This window comes from Macaca mulatta, chromosome 7 (assembly GCF_049350105.2).
Source record: "Macaca mulatta isolate MMU2019108-1 chromosome 7, T2T-MMU8v2.0, whole genome shotgun sequence".
NCBI lineage: Eukaryota > Metazoa > Chordata > Mammalia > Primates > Cercopithecidae > Macaca > Macaca mulatta.
Genome location: NC_133412.1, coordinates 73,780,646 through 73,802,160, shown reverse-complemented (window position 1 = coordinate 73,802,160; position 21,515 = coordinate 73,780,646). Strand labels below are relative to the sequence as shown.

General features: G+C 47.5%; 1 protein-coding gene across 15 annotated transcripts in view; it reads right to left on the bottom strand.

The window, feature by feature from the left end:
* Positions 1-21,515, bottom strand: part of HOMER2 (homer scaffold protein 2) — a 142,347-nt gene that overhangs the window by 101,200 nt on the left and 19,632 nt on the right. For 5 of the 15 annotated variants that reach the window (XM_077940150.1, XM_077940152.1, XM_077940151.1 and 2 more), the window contains exon 1: positions 3,593-3,752. The exons of 4 other annotated variants lie outside the window; for them this stretch is intronic. In XM_077940150.1, the coding sequence (XP_077796276.1) occupies positions 3,593-3,597 (5 nt within the window). In that variant the 5' untranslated portion in view covers positions 3,598-3,752. Of the gene's footprint in view, positions 1-3,240; positions 3,753-6,084; positions 6,917-21,515 lie in introns of those variants that run through there. 6 more of the 15 variants (XM_077940156.1, XM_028851265.2, XM_077940154.1 and 3 more) reach the window with 2 other exon arrangements.

Genomic DNA, 21,515 nt, shown 5'->3' with positions numbered 1-21,515 from the left:
GGGGCCTGTTAGGAAGGAGGTGATGGTGGCTAGAGTGGGAACTATGGCTATGGGGCGAGGTGAATGCACTCCAGATATATCCTGGAAGTAGAACACACAAGAGACTGAGAACCTGCATGTGAGAGGTGGGGAAGAGGACTCAAGGATGACTCTTGGCAAATGAGTGCGTGGTAGGGCCACTGACTGGGATGGGGAAGATGGAAGGAAGGTGAGAATTGGAAGGCATATCAAGAGCTCCATGTATGGACGAGAGTCAGAAGCTCCAAAAAAGATTTGAGCTAGAAATTAAAGCATGGGCATCATGGGCATATAGATGGCATTTGAAGCCATGGGAGAGTGGGGAGGAGTTGGGGGTGGGACAGTATTACCTAGGAAGACAGTGTGGACAGAGAAAAGGAACCAGGACCAGTCCCTGGGCAACCCGATGATTAGGAGTAAGAAAAGCAGGAAACAGTGGGGCCAGAGGAGCTGAGAGGGGTGTTGTTTTGAGGAGAGGGAGTGGTCATTTGTGAGGAATGCTGCTGAGAGAGACGTGAAGTGAGGTGAGGCAGATATCTGGCAGCCCCCTGGCTACCCAAGACCCTGTTTTGGTGCAGAGGTGAGGCAGAAGCCAGACTGTAGAGTGTGGAGAGTGAACAAATGGCAGGAGAAAGTGAATGGAGCCAGTGGGTTTGGACGTATCTTTTGAGGTGTTTTCAGGTGAAGAAGAGCAAAGAAGTGAAACAGGAGAGGGATGTAGGAGGGAGGGAGAGCTCCTTTTTAAGATGAGAGAAACTAAAGCTATGCTATCCAATATGGTGGTCACTGGCTACATGTGGCTATTTAAATTTAGATTAAGTTAAAAATTCAGGTCCTCAGTCTCAACAACCACATTTCAAGTGTCCAATAACCACATGTGCTGGTGGCTGCCACGCAGATACAGAACATTTCCAGCAGTGCAGAAAGTTCTGTTGGACAGATGTATGCTCCTATACTGATGGAGAAGACCCCAGAGAGAAAAGTGGTTAGGAAGGAGAGAAAGGAGGTTAGGAAGGAGAGAAAAGATGGGAAGAGGAAGGGATGGAATGGACGCTACTCCAGAAGATGGGGCCTCTAGTAGGAAGAGATGAGGTACTGGCCATCCAGCACAGCAGGCAGGTAGGAGAAGGTAGCAGCAGCTGCATACTAGACTAGGTGGCGGCAAAATGAAGACATTCCCTTGGTCAAAAGTGCCTATCTTGTCAATCGAAAGGGAAGCCAGGGGTGTGCATAGGAAGGGGAGAGGTCTGGAAAGGGGAACAGGTATGAAATAGTTGCCTTAGGGAGTAGGAACACAAACTCACTGGAGACCACACTTAACACAGAACACGTCGCAGAAGAGAAGTAGGAAATGGTAGTGAACATTTGAAGGAGGAGAAGCATCTCAAGTGGCGGGGGGGGAGGTAAACTCAGTTTGTTTTTTTTCCCCTTAAATCCTAGTCCTGTCTACACAGCAGAGCCATGACAAAGCTGTAGGATTCCAGCAAGGTTTCCTACTAGCTGCCCTTTCAAAAAGTTCTTCCCCCTCCATCCTACACAACTCTCAGAAAGGATGACATTGGTTCTATTTTCAGTTAAAACGGCTCCCTCCACTCTTCTGTCTGAACTGCTTCCCCAGCCCTTAGCTGCATCTCAATTTACGACCATGGTTTGTATTTTCACATAAATAATAGAAAACATGGATCTATTAAAAATGGCAGAGGTAGGTAGGAGTTACAAACCAGCCTTTACCTACAAGAAGTGAGTGATATATACATTTATTGGATGATGTTAAAATTACATGAAAGACATATTCTGTGTTTAAACAAAATCCCCAAGCGTCTCCTCCCTGCTTCTCCACAAAAATTATTTTTTCACATTTTCTTTAAGGTTTTATAAGTAAACATTTTCATTTCCACAGAACTATTTGATCTCAACCACAGAGTTTCAGTATTTGTTTTTGATCACACAAGTATGATGGATTGGTTTTGTGTTGGTCAGGGGGAGGGAGGGCCAGAGAGAGAGTTAAAATTACCGGATCCCTTTTATCTTCCATCCTGAGACCTTACATTTGCCAACTTCTTTTTCCCTGTACATTTTTTTAAAGTATGAAATCTGAGAACCTCAAAGGCTCCCACTGCTCAAAGATCAGCCTTTTCACAGTTCACTGAAGACTCACTGGAAATGTTACAGAAATACGGCCTGCCAGCTTGGGTGCCTCTGGGTAAAATCACCTACAGTTGCTGTTCATGTGAAATCTCCTCAATGTAAGCAAACTTCTTCAGCTCTCACTGCCCATCTCACTTCCTCCTCTCTGTCACCCACCTCTGTCATGTCCAGTTCATGTTGGCCCACAGCCCTCATACTTCCATTCCTCAAAATTCCTCTTGGCCTGCGTCTGATCCCCTCACACACTCTGCAGCTCCTATGGCTAAGGCTTACCAGGCAAAATGACTCCAGAAACTTACCTGGGGTATGGTGCAAGAAAGCCACAGACCCAGGGGGGCTGAGCCAGGGCACCAGGATAATCTTGCTCCTTACACTTCACTCTTGCCTTCCCAGGCCCCACCCATCCCAAACAGGAAAGCAAGATCTCTAGACCCTCAGAGCAGAAGCATTTGAGTCCTGCGAAGGGCTGCTGGAAGAATGCTGGGCTCAACAGCAGGGAATAGAGAGATTTAGGAACTCTGGTTCACTTGCCCACCTCCATGCTCACATGTCAGGCAGTGGCCTTGCCACTGCCGACTAAGTGTCCTCCTGCTACACAAATGCTCATCAGCTACACAGCCTGGGGGAAGTCACCGAACTACTTTGGGCCTCAGTTTCCTCATCTGTAAAGTGGGCATAAGTGTCCCCTGAATACGTATGGCAAACCATCAACGTGTGCCCAAATAGGGTGAGCAGATGTAAGGAGTTATTGTGCTATTAGCACAGTGGCTCCTAGACTCACAGAGCCTACTGCTCGGAGAGAGCTTAAATTACTTTATATACTCAGAAGCATTAGTCACTTCGACAGAGTATTTCAACTTCCCTCCTGAGCATCTACTCAGTTGTTTCAAAGACTGAAGCCTCACCTAGGTTCCTTATAGACTTGCATCATCTTCAGCATCTCAAAGCAGATCCAAAGTCCACTATTCCTACGCTGAAGGTTTATTATTATTTGATTATTTCCAGGAAAACTTCGATTTATATTTTGCTTGTAATAAATCCAAACGTGGAGAACGACAAACTGCTTAGACTTACACAGGCCCTGGAGTTGATCGCTCCCAGGGGCGAAGAGACCGCGGAATGGCCGCGGCAGGAGGCCGGCCAGGGCACCGGTCCCCGTCAGGTGCCCCCGCGCCCGGGCTGTATGGGAGGGGAAGGGCCATGGGCTCCGCGCCCAGGCCAGGGTGCCCCTGCCGCGTGTCCGAGCGCCCCGGCGGAAGGCGCGGGTCAGGTGGCCCCAGGCTCCCGGGCGCCGACTGTGCGCTCGCTCCGGCTTGGGGAGGCGGGGGCCGGCCCGCCCGGAGGCTCCGAGCCCGCGTACGCGAGCCGCGGCCCCGCAGTCCCTCCGGAGGGGCGCGCGGACAGCGCGCGGCGCGGGCTCACTCACCCCATCTCCGGCGCTGCTCCGGCGGCCGCTCCGACGGGGCCTTTAGCGCTCGCTCTCCGCCCGCTAGAGAGCCGCTCCCCGCGCGGCACATGCGGCGGCCCGTGCGCGCCCGGCTCAGCCCCGGCGCCGCTCCATTCCGCAGGGCTGCGCGGCTGCCACTGCTGCCGCTGCCGCCGCCGCCACCGCCGCCACCGCCGCCAGGCGCGGGCGGGCGGGGGCTGGGCCACCGCGGGCTGGGCGGCCGCGCTGGGGCGGTGCCCGCCCCGCCCTCCCCGCCCGGCTCCTTACGTAACCTCGTGGCCCCCGGGCCGCGGCAGAGAGCCAAGAGGCGGGGGGCACAGCAGTGTGTGCGCCGTCCCCCACGCCGCCGCGCAGTCGCCGCTTTTCTCCCGGGCCACCCAGTCCTCGGTGACGGCCCCGCGTTGGCGCGCCCCCGCCCCACGCCGACCCGGGGGCCTGGCGCAGTGCCACCAACATCCTGCCTGATGGACGAAAGTCCCATTCGCACCTGGTGGGGACTTTGGGGCTACCTTTACTTTGCAGATAAGGAAACCGAGGCCTGGGGAGGGTAAGTGATTTGCCCAAGGTCACACATTCAGATTAGAGTTCGTTCGGGTCTCCAGAGTCTGAGATGGGCATAGCTGTGCCCCACCTTCATCTTCCTGCTAGTTGCCCGGCCGAGTGGCCTTAAGGTAAACGCCACTGTGAAATTCCAGAAGCCAGTGTGGCAAAGAAGAGCCTACAGCCCGCGGCAGGTGCTCTGGGCTCTTTCCTGGATAAAAATGAGATGAGGGCTCCCACCTGAAGGGCCAGTTTTAAGGAGACTTCATCAAGCTTGGTTTTATCCTTAAAGCAAGGGGAATTAGGATGGCAAAAGTAGAACTTGAAGAAGAGCAGGCTCTCTTTGTCCCCTTTCTACCTATCAGGTCCTGAGTTTCTACCAAAGGCTGGCACTGGGACTAACCTAATCTTCATCCCCCCGGGCCTTCCACGGGATCATCTTCTGCTGAGAAAACACTGCCCGCATAAGCCTGGCATCTCAGGACAGTAAAAAAGGCAGGCCGGGCGCGATGGCGCACACTTGTAACCCTATCACTTTGGAAGACGAGGTGGGTGGATCATTTGCAGTCAGGAGTTCGCGACCAGCCTGGCCAACATGGTGAAACCCTGCCTCTATTAAAAATACAAAAATTGGCTGGGTGCGGTGGCTCACGCCTGTAATCCCAGCACTTTGGGAGGCCAAGGCGGGCAAATCACGAGGTCAGGAGATCGAGCCCATCCTGGCTAACACGGTGAAACCCCGTCTCTACTAAAAATACAAAAAAAAAAAAAAAATTAGCCGGGCGTGGTGACGGGTGCCTGTAGTCCCAGCTACTCGGGAGGCTGAGGCACAAGAATCGCGTGAACCCAGGAAGCAGAGGTTGCAGCGAGCTGAGATCATGCCACTGCACTCCAGCCTGGTTGACAGAGTGAGATTTCATCTAAAAAAAAAAAAAAAAAAGGAAAAAAGAAGTCAAGGGACAAGCGGATGGAGCACAGGCACACCCTGCCTTCACCTCTCTTGGGACCACAGCTGTCACCTAACCTCCAACTCTCCTTATAGGGGCACCAGCCCCCTTCTCATCTGTGCTTCACACTGGTCAGTAATTTCTCAAGTACAAATCTGATCATGTTGCTCTGTAATATCCTTAAGTGGCTTTCTTCCCACCATTCTTGGGATGAAAACCCAGATAATGAACATGGTCCTACAAGGCCCTGCCCCTCCAGCCTCCACTGCCCTTTCTAGCCTTTCCTCCTCCCACTCTCTGCCTTGCTTCCTACACTCCAGCTAGCAGGCCATCCTTCCTGCTCTAGGGCCTTTGCACATGCTATTCTGTTTGGGAAGATTTTTCTCCTCTCCTGGCTCAGTAACCCCAACTGTCTTGCCTTGTTAATTCCTACTCATTCTTCAGACCTCAGTTAAAACTGTCACTTCCTTTGGAAGCTTTACCTAATACCCTGGGTGGGACATACTTTTTCTTCATTGCACTTGTTTGTATTATATAGTTGGGAAATTACTCAGCTGCATCTGCAAACTCTTATGAAGCCATATCTTTTTGCTCATCATTGTATCCCCAGTGCCTACAAGTGTGCCTGAAGATCCTCCACAAGTATGTGCTGAATGAATGAATAAGCATCAGACCATAGACCACAAAACTGGCCAGGGTCTATGAGCATAGGTGAGTCTGTGTACAGCTTAGGCTGATGAGCTCTTGATCCTAGAGGAAGTTTATCTACCACAAGCTGAATTCCAAAGACTAGGGCTGAGCCAGGGTACTTGAAGGGAAGGTGTTTCTTGCAGGGTCAAGGAGAGAAGTCAGCAGGAGAATGAATAGCAGGAGCCACCCAGCTGGAGTAGGGGTACCAGAAGATAGAGCCCCAATGTGGAGGGGCCAAACGCTGAACATGAGTTTCCTTTTGCTCCACTGATGGAAAGGGCACACCCCCATTACCTTGGCAAGATGCAACGAGGCAAACCCGGTGGGTGGTGAATCACTCTGTCCACTTTGCGTAGTCAGTGGCGATGCTGGAGGTATGAGCCTACATGAGGTTAAATACTGATTAAAGTGACTGTCACTGTGGGATAAAGGCTGTCACCCTGAGATGAGAGAAAACAGTGGATCCGAAAAGATTTGGAAATGGATGCCCCTCCTTTCTCCAACTTATGGCTGCCATCCATGTGGGGAGTGGCCTCCACTCCTCTCCTTCAACCCCAACAACTCCAGGCACAGGTCGGGTCCTGCTTCTTGGGAGCTTTTTCAGATCGTTCCAGTTCTCAGTCTAATTTTCTGGGGCAGTCCTTTCTGGCAGTATTTCATCATCAAGGAATCCTTCCTTGAGAGGGGCCACTTGATTTCCCTATCAGTGTCCCTCCATGGAAGCCAATATAGTCACCCTTTTTCTGTGGAAACTCCTATCTCCGTGGTCTCCATGGCTCAGTAGTGAAGGGAGATGATCGATGAGGTCTGTCCTTTCAAGAAGCCCAAAGTGAAGGGGAGAGAGATTCTGTGCTGGCTGGAGGTTGAGGCAAGACTGAGAAGGGTCTTTTTAGGCCAAGGGACTTAAATATCCTTTTAGGCTGAGCAAGAAGAGCCAGTGAAGGGGGCTGGGGGTGTCAGTGGGGGGCAAGGTCAAAGATATGAGCAAGAGGGATGGTCCTGGAGAAAGCGGGAGAGGATGGATCCAGGCTCAGTGGGAGGAGTTAGCCTTGGAGAAGGTAGAAGCTGTTGTCCCAGGGAAGGCGAGAGAGGTTGCAGGAACTCTTGCCTGGTGCACTGCTTTTTCCTAAAGGAAGCAAGGACACCTACTGAGCATGCATGAGAGGGAGGAGATGGGACAGAAGCCAAATTTGAAACAACACTGTTAGGAAAATACAAACTGGTATTTGGATAGATCTTTGGTTGGGAATGAGCAGGGCAGCAATGCCCACAGAAGTCCAGCCCAGGAGGGCAGACCTTGACCAGCATAAGCTCAGGGACTCAGAATGTTTGCTATTCTGTGCAGACAGCAGAGGCTTCCAACATCTGATTGCCAGGCAAAGGCAGTTGGTCTGAGGAACATTCTACAGTCTAACCCAGGCAGATCAGATAACTGTGGGTAGCTCACCAGAGAGTATATCCAAGCCTGGGGAGCTAAGGAAACAGGCAGCAGCTCCATGCGTACCCTTCCTCTTCTTTATTGCTCACAAATTCTCCTGAGCATCCTGAGCAGGGAAGCACTGTGTCTAATACAGTAACATTCCACAGCTCTGGGCTCTTGAGTCTCAAAAGCTAGCTCCCAGGCTCCCAGAGAAATGGCTACTTCTAGGTCTGGGACAGGGAAAATACAAGATGAGCATCTTGTGGTACTGGAAAGTAAGGAAGTACTCAAAAAAACAAAAGGATGGGGCATGTGGAAGGGACACAGGAGCCAACTGGAAAAGCTCCCAATGGGCAAAACTGGAACAATTTGAGCAACAAAGTGAATCATGTTGTATAAGATTATAGCCCAAAATATAAAATAAGTATACATGAGTTCATACTGATATAAATTATTGAATAAGTAAATAAGTGGAGAAGAGACAATCTTTCTTATGGTAGATGTTCCCCCCTCCAGGAGGTAGAGTTTAATGCCACCACCACCATCACCCTGTCCCCACTTCCACTTGAGGGTGGGCTGGTCTTAGTGTCTTAGTGATTTGCTTTCAAAGAATATAGTATGGAGGCCCAGTGCGGTGGGTCACACCTGTAATCCCAGCACTTTGGGAGGCTGAGGCAAGTGGATCACCTGAGGTCAGGAGTTTGAGATCAGCCTGGCCAACATGGCGAAACCCTGTCTCTATTAAAAATACAAAAATTAGCTGGACATGATGGCAGGTGCCTGTAGTTACTCAAGAGGCTGAGGTAGGAGAATTGTTTGAACCTGGGAGACGGAGGTTGCAGTGAGCCAAGATTGCGCCACTGCACTCCAGCCTAGGGGATAGAGTGAGACTCTGTCTCCAAAAAAAGAATATAGTATGGAAGGGAAAAATAGGAACTTTACAGTGGAAAAACCTGGCAGATACTACCTTACAAGTAATGAAAATTAGCATCACCAGTGATGTCCCGTTGATACCATGTATCCCCCTCCTAGGGTGTGATGAGAAGGGCACTTCATCTATGTGATATTTTTTCCCAAAACCCATAACTCCAGTTTAATCATGAGAAACACATCAGGCAAACCCAAATTGAGAGATGTTCTGCAAAAGACCTGACCAATACTCCTCAAAACTGTTCAAGGTCATCAAAGCCAAGAAAAGACTAAGAAACCGCTACAGACCAGAGGAGACTAAGGAGACATAACAACTAAATGTAGTGCAGGATCCTGGATCAGATCCCGGAACATAAAGAAGAAAAACGGGTGAAATCCAAATAGTCTGGAGTTTAGTTAATAGTTACGTGCCAGCATTGGTTCCTTAGTTATGACAAATGTGCCACGGAAATGTACGATGTTCATAGGGGAAGCTGGGTAGGGATATATGAGAACTCTCTGTATTACCTTGGCAACTTTTCTCTAAATTTAAAATTATTCCAAGATTAAAAGTTTGTAAAAAATAGGGCTGGGTGCGGTGGCTCACACCTGTAATCCCAGCACTTTGGGAGGCCGAGGTGGGCGGATCAGGAGGTCAGGAGATCGAGACAATTCTGGCCAACATGGTGAAACCCTGTCTTGACTAAAAATACAAAAATTAGCCGGGCGTAGTGGCGCACACCTGTAGTCCCAGCTACTCAGGAGGCTGAGGCACAAGAATCGATTGAACCCAGGAGGTGGAGGTTGCAGTGAGCCAAGATCGCGCCACTGCACTCCAGCCTGGTGAAAGAGCAAGACTCTATCTCACACACACAAAAAAAAGGTTGTAAAAAATAAAATAATCAGCAATATCAGAAAAGTGAGCTTGTAGACCACTGAACAAGTCATTTATCAGGTAATACCTGAGGATTTTGAAGTGTTCGAATAACTTCAAAGGCAAGCCACTGAAATCACAGTTTTTCATTTATTTTATTTTATTTATTATTATTATTATTATTTTTGAGACAGAGTCTCACTCTGCTCATCCAGGGTAGAGTGCGGTGGCAGTGGTGCGATCTTGGCTCACTGCAACTCCCACTTCCCAGATTCAAGCGATTCTCTTGCCTCAGCCTCCCCAGTAGCTGGGACTGCAGGTGCATGCCACCACACCCGGCTTTTTTTTTTTCTTTTTTTGTATTTTTGGTAGAGACAGGGTTTCACCATGTTTTGATCTCCTGAACTCGTGATCCACCCGCCTCGGCCTCCCAAAGTGCTAGGATTACAGGCATGAGCCACTGCGCCCAGCCTGTATTTTTACTTTCAACAGCAAAATTAGGCTCACCATGTACATGCATAATGTTATTATTAGTGTGCTCAGATTTCTGGTATGGCTGGGACTTCAAACATTTTTTTTTTCTTCTAACAATAAAAGGTCAGTTCTTTCAACTGCATATGAAACAAATGTCTTATTAAAGCCATTAATTAAAGGGATAACTGTCGGGTATTATGCAGCTATTAGATTATATTTGTGAAGCTTGTAGAGTAATATAGAAACATATTTATTCTTTCAATAAATGTTGATTACCTGCTATGTATCTGGCACTGTGTTGGGCATTAGGGATAAAGTGCTCAGCAAAACAGACAAGTCCTTCTGTCACAGGACTGTAAGATTGTGTGAATGGTATTAATCAAATAAACACACAAATATATAAACTACTATCTGTGTGAATAGGAGACCTAATTTAGGTTGAGGAGGGTGGTCAGGAATGGCCTGTTAAAGAGACATTTAAAAAGATGCTTGATGGCTGGGTGTGGTGGCTCATGCCTGTAGTCCCAGCACTTTGGGAGGCCAAGGCAGGCAGATCACTAGAGGCCAGGAGTTCAAGACCAGCCTGGCCAACATGGCAAAACCCCATCTCTACTAAAAATACAAAATCTAGCCAGGCATGGTGGTACACACCTGTAATCCCAGCTACTTAGGAGGCTGAGGCAGGAGAATCACTTGAACCCAGGAGGCAGAGGTTGCAGTGAGCTGAGATTGCACCACTGCACTCCAGCCTGGGCGACAGAGTGAGACTCCATCTAAAAAAAAAAAAGAAAAGGCTTGAAGACAAAGAGGCATCAGTCAAGGGGAGCATGAGGGGAGGGTCCCAAGCAGAGGAAACTGAAAAGGACCTGAGGTGGTAGAGAATCAGGCTGTTTTGAAGAGCTGGGAGAAGGCCAGTGTGGTTAGAGTACAGTGAGCTTAGCAAAGCATGGGTGAAGTATGCAGGGCCCTTTGGCTGGATTAAGGATTTGCAATTTATTCAAATGCAGTGAGAACCCACTGATGGGTTGGGGAATGCCATGATCTGGTTTATACTGTTAAAAGATCATTCACTCCTGGGAGAAGAGGAGATAAGAAGAGGACAAGAGTAAAACATGGAGACTGATTAAGAAGCTCTAGACAAAAGATAAGGGTGGAGATGAAGGGAAGTGGATTACAGATTATAGATGTTTTAGAGGTAGACTCAACAGGACTTGGTGGATGGGATGTGTATTAGGATATAAAGTTAAGTTTGTAAAATAATCTGAATTACAGCTGTGCTTATAATTATGTAAAATTAGAATATATGGACAAGGCCTGGAGTATAGAAAATGAAAAATTTTATTAGGATGGCAGAAGGAATGCAGGGTAAAGGCATCAGTATTGGACTCAAACCTGCATTAAGTCCTGGCTGTACCATTGACTATCTGTGACCATGGGCAAGTTTTTAACTTCTAGCCTCAGTGCTCTCATCTACAAAGTGGGGATATATCTTTGGACTGTTAAGAAGAGTGAACGAGGCCAGGTGTGGTGGCACACACCTGTAATCCCAGCACTTGGGGAGGATAAGCTGGGTGGATCACGGAGGATAGGCTGGGTGGATCACCTGAGGTCAGGAGTTCAGGACCAGCCTGACCAACATGGTGAAACCCTGTCTCTACTGAAAATATAAAAATTAGCTGAGCATGATGGCACATGCCTGTAATCTCAGCTACTCAGGAGGCTGAGGCAGGAGAATCACTTAAACCCAGGAGGCAGAGGTTGCAGTAAGCCAAGATATAGCATTACTGCACTCTAGCATGAGTAACAGAAGAGAGACTCCGTCTCAAAAAAAAAAAAAAAGAAGAGTGAATGAGATCATATCTGTAAAGTGCTTAGCTCAGTCCCTAGTATAGTACATCTTAAATACATTACAGGTATTATTATTATTATTATTATTATTATTACTGGCTATAATGGTGGAACTAAGGTGACATTTTCATTTATTGTGACTGAATTAATATGGTGAAAATGGTTCTTATATAATCAACATTTTAAAATTTAGTAGTCATTTTCAGGATTCTGAAACTGCCCCCACCATGGAAACAGCTTGTGTACTTCCTGCCAGATAACACTTTGCCAACCTATATCCAGAGCCCTCCATAGATTCAGGACCCCTCTACAGGGCACCTAAGGATCAGAGAAGACGATTAATAGATGACACCAGATCAGTGTGGGACCACCAGCCCTAGCCCCTGCTGTTTCCAATCAGGCCAAGGGCCTGCTCTTAGGAAGGTGAGCTATAAACGATTTCCAAAAGTCCCATCTGTCCTCTGCCTCTCCCATCCAGGGCTCTCCTAAGTCTATGTGTCCTGGATGCCTCCAGAGATTTTGATAGCATCTACTTATTTATTTATTTATTTATTTATTTATTTATTTATTTAGACAGAGTCTCACACTGTCACCCAGGCTGGAGTACAGTGGTGCGAGCTCTGCTCACTGCAACTTCTGCCTCCTGGGTTCAAGTGATTCTCCTGCCTCAGCCTCCCAAGTAGCTGGGATTAGAGGCATGCGCCACCATGCCCAGCTAATTTTTTGTATTTTTAGTAGAGACAGGGTTTCACCATGTTGGTCAGGCTGGTCTTGAACTACTGACCTCATGATCCACCTGCCTTGGCCTCCCAAAGTGCTGGTGTGAGCCACCGTGCCCAGCCTACCCATTGATTTAATCTTAACTGAGCACCTATTTTGAGCCAGTCTGTGTCCTTAAACAATAAGCTAAATATAATGTAACTGAGGTATGAATAAAGTACTTCCTGCAAAAGGCTTCAAAAAGGGGATGTGTGAGTTGGGTCCTCAAGGATGTATAGGAGGGAAGATCATTTCTATGTCCCGCAACGAGACCAGCACATGCTGAGGCACAGGGGCATTAAAGGCCATGACTTATACAGGAAATGACAAGAATGTCCATGTGGTTGGCTCAACAGTGTTATGGGAAGTGGCCAGGAAGGAGAGGTAAGTTGGGACCACTCTGTAAAAGACCTCTAGGTCATGTTAGGAGTTTGGACTTGATTCTGAGGCCACAGGGAGTTAGTGGAGGTTTTGAAGTAGGAGGGTGGCATGATCAGACTTGTGTCTTAGCTTCCCTGGCAGCAGATGGGAGAAGGTTGTGGAAAGGCAGGCTGGAAGCAGGAGAAGCTTGTCAGGAGGATCTTAGCAAGACCCCAAGATTGGGGAAGGACAGGAAGTGTCATAATCAGCCCCCAGTGAGGCTGGGAGCCTGATTAGAGAGAAGAGCCAGGGACTCTAGCAATGCAAGGGCCTGGGAAGCTGTAGCTGCTGGGAACAGAGGTGGGGGGTCAGTCAACAAACAATCCAACAACCTTTTTGAGAGGACTTCGGACCTCACTGGCTGCCTCCCAGCAGAATTCAATTCCAAGAGCCAAAAATAGAAATGACCACATGAATAGCCCAGCCAGCTGCAAGTGCCCCAGGGGCATCCTGATTATGCTGCCCCATGCTCTGAGCTGTCACACTCACTGTCACCTTTACCCCTATCAACAGGTGTCTCCTCCACTAGACTATGATCTTCAAGGACAGGGTCCCTCCCTGGGGTTTTCTTGTTCTGTTTGGGCTCTATCCTCAGGTAAGCTCTCTCCTGGACTCCCATCTCACATTCAAGTCTAGCAAATTCCCAAACAGGTCAAGCCAAAGTCTCCAAACTAAGCCTTACCGTGTCTGACTGCCCTGCCTTGGGGCACAGGCCGATTCCTGAGCCCATCACTGTGGCCAGAGGAATGGAATGTCCTGATTGGCTCAGTCTGGGTCACATGTGGCCCTGGGCTGAGGTGTGGAGGCAGCTTCTGACAGAAGGCATGAAGTGGGTGTAGGACTGGGGCAGACACCCAGAGGAAAATCAAGGTAAATAGATTCAGGGTGGTGGCCAAAACATAACACTGCCCACTGTTGGCATATAGTTATATTTGTTTCCCATTGGCATGTACAGAGTTGCTGTTGGATAATAGGTAGTTAAAGGCAGAGCACAGTCATTGCAGGTTAAGCAATTCCTGGAGAAGAACTTGAAAGGGCCAGTCTGGAGAGTGGGCACAGTTCTGAGGATCTAAGGCATAGATGGTAGAAATATATGCATTAAACCAGTCATTCTCAACCTTGGCTGAACATTAAAATCACCTCTGGAGACTTGACAAAATACCAGTGCCAGGGCTCCACCTCCAGAAAGAATGATTTAATTGGTCTGGGTGGTGCCCAGGCATCGGTAATCCTTTAAACTGATTACGATTCCGATGTGCAGCCAGGGTTGAGAACCACTGCCCAAGTCTCGGTGTTCGAAGAGAAGTAGGTGTGATACCCAGAGCCCCAAGAGTTTAGGAACTGGTGGGAACAAAAAGGAGGACACCCAGCTCACTGGCTGGGCTCACATGAGATTTAGGGTTCCGGAGAAGAACTAAGAAATCCAAAGAATTTGTAAGGCCAGGGAGGTGCAGTACCTCCTGTGAACACATAGCAGAAGGAATTAATTCTGAAGTTGGCTAACTTTCTCTGAGAGAGCCTGGAGTTCTAAGAACTATTTGCCTCCAACTGGCAGTGGTAGAACGAGAAGGTGCCTGTGTGTATATCTGGAAAGCTGGCACGGGTCAGGTTCAGACGGGTGAGGCTGGAATTGAGAGCCATGCCTCAGGTAGACTCAGCAACACTAGGGATGAGTTAAGAAAATGGTGGAGTCATATATAGCTGAGGCTTCTAACCGGAGACATTGGGTAGAGGGTGATACCTCTCAAGAGGGGGAGAAGTAGCAGCAGCAAGTCAGAGAAGTGAGATAATTGTGCAATTTTGGACATGCTGAGATGCAGGAATCTGAGGAACAAATAAGAGGAGATGTCCAGTGGGCAGTTAGATATTACAGGTACACAGCTTGGAAGGGAGACTTGGGAGCCATCAGCAAGTCAGTATCTGAACGTGGGAAGTGTGTGTTGAACAGAGGTGGGGCTGAGGGAGACATTGAGGGAATCACCAGGGAGGAAAGTGAGGCTATGAGGATGAAAGAGTGGCCGTTAGTATCCAAGGGGCCATTCTGTTCTAATGTGGATCAATCCCCCGCTGAATCAAATATCAACTTTTTAAAAAACGAGGTAACTCCTTGCCAGTATACTAAGAGCAAATAAAAACAAACAAACAAAAAGCAATTAATACAAAATAGAAACAAGTGGGTTTTCAATTCAAATGTAGCAAATATTTACTGAACGCCTACTATGCGCCAGCCTAGCCAGAGATGGTGTGGCTGGCATGGTTAGCTTATCAGGCACCTGGCCCCACCCCTACTCTCTTCTTCAGCCCCATCTGGGAAGCCTTGGTAGTTCTGGTTCCTAGAATCTTTGTTTCAGCTGATCCACCAGTTCTATGTGAAGTATCCTACAAATCTGGGGTCCTCACAGTAAGGAACACCTTTGCGGGAAGCTGCCTTCACCTCAGCTGCCCAGCAGGCTTTAGGCTTTGTCTGTTCCACAAAGCCCTGGCCTGTGCTGGGCTCCGTGTAAGACCTGGCTTCTGCTCCAAGGTCCACCTCCAGGTCTTTCCCAGCTCCTGTGTAGGGCAGAGATGCCTTATCGGGCTGTTGGCCCCAAATGAGCAGACCAATGAGATGGCATTTCCAACATCTCTCCAACTGCTCACCCCGCAGGGTCTTCAGGAATTTCCTTTCTGTCACTTCCAAGTTACAACACCACAACAGTTTCCAGCAAGTCACTTGGAATCAAGACAATACTCTTCTACTCACACAAAGCAAGGGGCTGGTTAATCTCTCACAGTCCCCATCTACTAATATAGATTTCCTCTTTCACTATTTGCTTTGGGTTCCTCATCCCCTCATCTATCCAGCAAATGTTTCTCGTGCCCAGGTTGGAGGGTACTATGAGGGTTGCCTCTGTAACAGACCCCTCCTTTTAGAAATTTGCTTTCAACTACATATGACTTATTGTTCTCTTGGCACATGCCATCTCTCCATTTGCCTAATTTTCCAGTCTACTGATTCTTTACCTCCTTCAAAACCATCATGAAAGTTGAGTGTTCAATCTACTTTACTCAAGTATCCCTTTAAATTCCTGTGCTTCACTAGTTTATCACTTTGTGAAATGTCTTCCTCAGTTGGTTATTGGATATACTGTCTCCTAAACAAGTTTTTTTTTAAATTGTGGTAAAATATACATAACAATAAAACTTACCATTTTAATCCTTTTTAAGTGTAGATTTAAGTGGCATTAAGTATATTCACATTATTGTGCAATCCTCACCACTATCCATCTCCAAAACTTTCCATTATCCCAAACTCACACATTTTTGTTTTTGATTTTTGGTTTTTTTTGAGATGGAGTCACCTAGCCTGGAGTGCAGTGGCGCAATCTTGGCTCACTGCAACCTCTGCCTCCCTGGCTCAAGTGATTCTCCTGCCTCAGCCTCCCAAGTAGCTGGGACTACAGGTGCCTGCCACCAAGCCTGGCTAATTTTTGTGTCTTTAGTAGATATGGGGTTTTATCATGTTGGCCAGGCTGGTCTCAAACCCCTGACCTCAGGTGATCCACCCACCTCGGCGTCCCAAAGTGCTGGGATTACAGGTGTGAGCCACTGCACCCGGCCCACACAAACTTTTAAAAATGTCCAGAGGCTGGGCGCTATGGCTCACGCCTGTAATTGCAACACCATGGGAGGCTGAGACGGGCAGATCACCTGAAGTCAGGAGTTTGAGACCAGCCTAACCAACATGGCAAAATGCTGTCTTTACTAAAAATATGAAAATTAGCCAGGTTTGGTGGTGTGCGCCTACAATCCCAGCTACTTGGGAGGCTGAGGTAGGAGAATTGCTTGAACCCAGGAGGTGGAGGTTGCAGCGAGCCGAGACTGCGCCATTACACTCCAGCCTGGGCAACAGAGCGAGACTCTGTCTTCAAAAAAAAAAAAAAAAAAAAAAAAAGTCCAGAAAGTGGGGACATGCTTAGTTCGCTTTTTGTTCCTAATTCTGAACATAGTATATGCCTCATACTCTTGGCTAATTAAAGCAGATAAGAGGTTTAATATAAAAGGTACCACAGTGACACCAATATCAGTCCATCAAACTACTTCTAAACTACTTCTTATTAAAACAAGAGGGGTAAAGCTAACCAAGAGAAAAGGGAGAAAACATAAACTTATTCCAGCTGGGACCCAACATCAGGCTAGACTTGACCTTGGCCATAGGGGCTAAGAGCCCAAAGCCTTGAGGCCTTGCCAGCTGGGCACAGTAGCTCACACCTGTAATCCCAGCACTTTGGGAGGCTGAGGCAGGCAGATCACAACATCAAGAGATTGAGACCATCCTGGCCAACACCGTGAAACCTTGTCTTCTTGTTGTTGTTGCCCAGGCTGGCATGTAGTGGTGCAATCATAGCTCACTGCAGCCTTGAACTCTTGGGTTCAGGCAATCCTCCTGCCTCAGTCTCCCGAATAGCTGGGATTACAGGTGCATGCCACCAAACCTAGCTAATTTTTTAAAGTTTTTATAGATATGGGATCTCCCTATGTTGCCCACAATGGTCTCAAACTCCTAGGCTCAAGTGATCCTCCTGCCTCAGCCCCTCAAAGTGCTGGGATTACAGGCATGAGCCACCACACTGGGCCTGCCATCTCTTCTGAAATGACATGGACCCCTGTGGAGTCCCCAGTCAGGCTAAAAATTTAGCTGACAGGAAACAAAAGCACTAGGAGGAACAGACTGAGCCCATTACTACTGAGTAACAGCCCTGGAGCAACTAGAAAGAACAGTGTTTCCCCAAACTTGCCTCATCGTATGAATCACACAGGCATCCATTAAACATTCCGATTCAATACTTCTGGGATGGGGTATGGGAACATGCATGTTTAATAAGCACCTGGAGTGATTCTTATGAAAGGCAAATTTGGGAAAGAATGAACTGGAGTATTCCATTAGCAAAGAGGGGCTGACCTAGCTGTCTGGAGCTGTGAAGGTAAAGGCTCCCAGCCAGTCTTATCATGGGATCCTGGGAGCTCCTCAGACCACTGGCTGCTTTTACCAACTCTCAAAAATCCTATGGGCCTGCTGCTTCTGCACATTTGGCCTTTCCTCCTCCAACATCCTCCATGCAGGGCCTCCTTTTTTTTTTTTTTTTTTTTGAGACGGAGTCTCGCTCTGTCCCCGGGCTGGAGTGCAGTGGCCAGATCTCAGCTCACTGCAAGCTCCGTCTCCCGGGTTTACGCCATTCTCCTGCCTCAGCCTCCCGAGTAGCTGGGACTACAGGCGCCCGCCACGTCGCCCGGCTAGCTTTTTGTATTTTTTAGTAGAGACGGGGTTTCACCCTGTTAGCCAGGATGGTCTCGATCTCCTGACCTAGTGATCCGCCCGTCTCGGCCTCCCAAAGTGCTGGGATTACAGGCTTGAGCCACCGCGCCCGGCCCATGCAGGGCCTCTTACTTCCACCTCTGCTGCCAAAAGCCTTGGATGATCCCAAGTTCTGGCAGCCCCATCCCCTGGCTGCTTCCCTACAACTGAGCATTGACAATGAGATGTAGTCCTAATTTAGAACTAAAGAACCAGGTATTCTTTGGCCAGTTATTACTTAGGAAATGACTACAGATAGCTGGTGACATTATAGTCTACCTTTAGATCCAGCTGGGTCATTTTATGGAAATAACTTGGGCAGTTTATATCTACTAAATCTGAGGTCAGTGTTTACAGAGGAAGACACTGGACACCAACTATAATTGTCAGAGCTGAAATTTCACCTTGGGGCTCTCCTGATACAAGCTTGCCGAATGGAGCCTGGGAGGTTCATTCACGTTCAGGCTGCTCCAGCGGGTCTCCCTGCCTACATATGGCACAATTGTACCATCACCATTCCCTTCCTAAAACTCCTCCAGGTCAGAAAGGGTTACGATAAAACACGCTGATGAATGCCATTTGGCTAGAGATTCAGATGTTTTAATTAAGCAACTGCTTATTTCTTACAGGTCAAGCTGGACCTGTAATTAATTTAGCCAGTTAGGCTTTGTTTTAATTAAAACACAATTTCTGCCGGGCATGGTGGCTCCTGCCTGTAATCCCAGCACTTTGGGTGGCCGAGGTAGGTGGATCACCTGAGGTCAGGAGTTCGAGACCAGCCTGGCCAACACGGTAAAACCCTGTGTCTACTAAAAATATAAACATTAACCGGGCGCAGTGGTTTGCATCTGTAATCCCAGCTACTCAGGAGGCTGAGGCAGGAGAATCGCTTGAACCTGGGAGGCAGAGGTTGCAGTGGGCTGAGACCACACCACTGCACTCCAGCCTGGGTGACAAAGTGAGACTCCATCTCAAAAAAAAACAAAACAAAACATAATTTCTGAAATAATCCCTGTTTATCTTCACTTCAGAAAGTTTACAGAAAGCAGTATTTCCTTGGGAAGTCAAGAAGTGTTATGCAGCAGGAAAAGGTTCCATCCTCTATAGGTTTGGGAAATACTATGCTAAACAAAGTGAAATAAGTTTCTCTATTCTTTGTTTTTAGGACCTTTAATATGTCAATGTAGACTTAAGAAATTCCAATAAGTGAATACAATGTACTATATTTCCTTCCTCCCTTTCTTCCTTCCTTCCTTTTTTTGAGACAGGATCTCACTGCATTGTCCAGGCTGGAGTGCAGTGGTACCATCCTAGCTCACTGCAGTCTCGAACTCCTGGGCTCAAGGGATCCTCCTGCCTCGGCTTCTCTATTAATTGGGACTACAGGCACACACCACTATACCCGCTAACCTTTGTATTTTTTGTAGAGACGAGGTCCCACTATGTTGCCCAGGCTCGTCTCTAACTCCTGGCGTCAAGTGATCCTCCCATCTCAGCCTCCCAAAGTGCTGATATTACAGGCATGAGCCACTGTGCCTAGCCTATATATTCTAAATTAGATGAGTTTATTCACAATTAATCCTTAGGTAGTTTTCCAGAGAACATTTTAGGAAATGCTCAAATAAAAGAGCCAATTTGACCTAATAGAAATAAGCAGTTGCTACTTTGTCTGATCTCAGGTGAATATCTCCTACCTCTGAGGTACTATTCTCTATAACCATAAAAATCACTTCTTGGGTTAAGGGGTAGAGCATAGTGGTTAAGAAGGTTTTCTGGATTTGTATTTGGCCTCCCATACTTATTAATCTCAGATGTGTTATCTAACTTCTCTGTACCTCAAGTTCCCTAGCTGTAAAATGGGCAATATTGGTACCTCCTCTCAAAGGCTGTGGTGAGAATTAAAGGCACACATTGGGCTATTATCAAGCAGCAGAATGCATTGACTCCTGAAGAGAAGTGGGTCCTCAAAGCCCATTTTTTTTATTTTCCAGCAGATAAAAGAGGGGTCATGGGGCCAGGCGTGGTGGTGTAGGCCTGTAATCCCAGCACTTTGGGAGGCCGAGATGGGAGGATCACTTGAGCCCAGGAGTTCGAGGCCAACCTGGGCAATATGGCGAAACCCATCATTACAAAAAATACAAAAATTAGCCAGGCATGGTGGCGTGCACCTGTAGTCCCTGCTACTGGGGGTGAGGAAGTTAAGGCAGGAGTATGGCTTGAGCCCAGGAGGTCGAGGCTGTGGTGAGCCAAGATTGCACCACTGCACTCCAGCCTGGGTGACAGAGTGAGACCCTGTGCCCCAAAAGAGAGGGGTCACTTTAGAGGGTATAACAAAGTTGGCATTGGGAGTATGGTAGAATTGAGGAGTGAATGGAAGGAGTAAGCATAAGCTGAAGGGGGCCATTATGCTGGAGCTCAAAGTATCTGGGAGGAAAAGTGGAGGTACAGGTGAGAGTAACAGGCCCAGGGTGAAGGGGAAAGTTCACTAAAACATGGAGAAAGAGGAAAATAAAAGAATCAAGTCAACCTTGTAACAGATTATATAAAAATACATGCCTATGTGGGTCAGTAAGTATATTATAAAAACAGAATAAAAGGAGGGGAAAAAGAAACCAGTCAACTTCACAATTTCTTTAAGACAGCCTTAGCTGTAGCCTATGACTCCAGTGCACACCCTGTTGCTCCCTGACTCTTAAGGAGGTTGACAACGTAGGATACTAGTTTGGACAGTGTGCAAAAGTGAATTTTACTAGGAGTCTCCAGCAGAAAAAGGAGTCACCCAGAATTGCATAAAACAAAAGCGGGGAAATGTTAAGATACTAATAGCCAAGAGGTAGAATAGAGAGGTTCCTCCTGGTGACTTGCAGGGCTAACCTGGGACCTCTTGGATTAGGATTTCAGTGGTCTCACTGGCATTTCATGACTGACATCTACTGCCACACAGCAGTGTGGGTTACAGTGGGCAAAGATGTTTCTCAGAAACTCTTCAGAAAACGTGTGTGAATGAAACTAATAGCATCTTGTCCACCTTCAGTCATCTTCAGATAAGAAACTTTAACTTCCTCAAGATTTCATGATGGCTGAGAATGAACTTACTAGGTCAGTTCTGAGAAAAGTAGTTTGGTCTCTTTAAAACCACAATGCAACAAGTCAACTCTAAAAAGGATGTTTGTGGCTGGATACGGTGGCTCACACCTGTAATCCCAGTACTTTAGGAAGCCAAGGCAGGAGGATTGCTCGAGTTCAACAACAGCCTGAGGAACATAGTGAGACCCTGTCTCTATAAAAAGAAAAATTAGCTAGGTATGGTGGCACACATCTGTGGTCCCAGCTACTTGGGAAGGAGGCAGGAGGATCAATTGAGCCCATGAGTTAGTTCAAGGCTGCAATGAGCTATGACTGCCCCACTGCACTCCAGCCTGGGTGACAGAGGAAGACCCTGTCTCAATACATAACTAAATAATAAAAATAAAAAGGATATTTGTGAGATGTTCAAATATATGAAAATTGAACACGATTCTTTGATTATATTAAGGAATAATTTTTTAGGTATGATAATGTAAGTTTTAAAAAAAGAGCTCTTAGCTTTGAGAGATACATGCTGAAATACCTACAGTTTGCTACAAAACAATCCAGTGGGTGTGGAGAAGTGGGTCAGGGTATAAATGGAGTTAGTTTGGCCATGA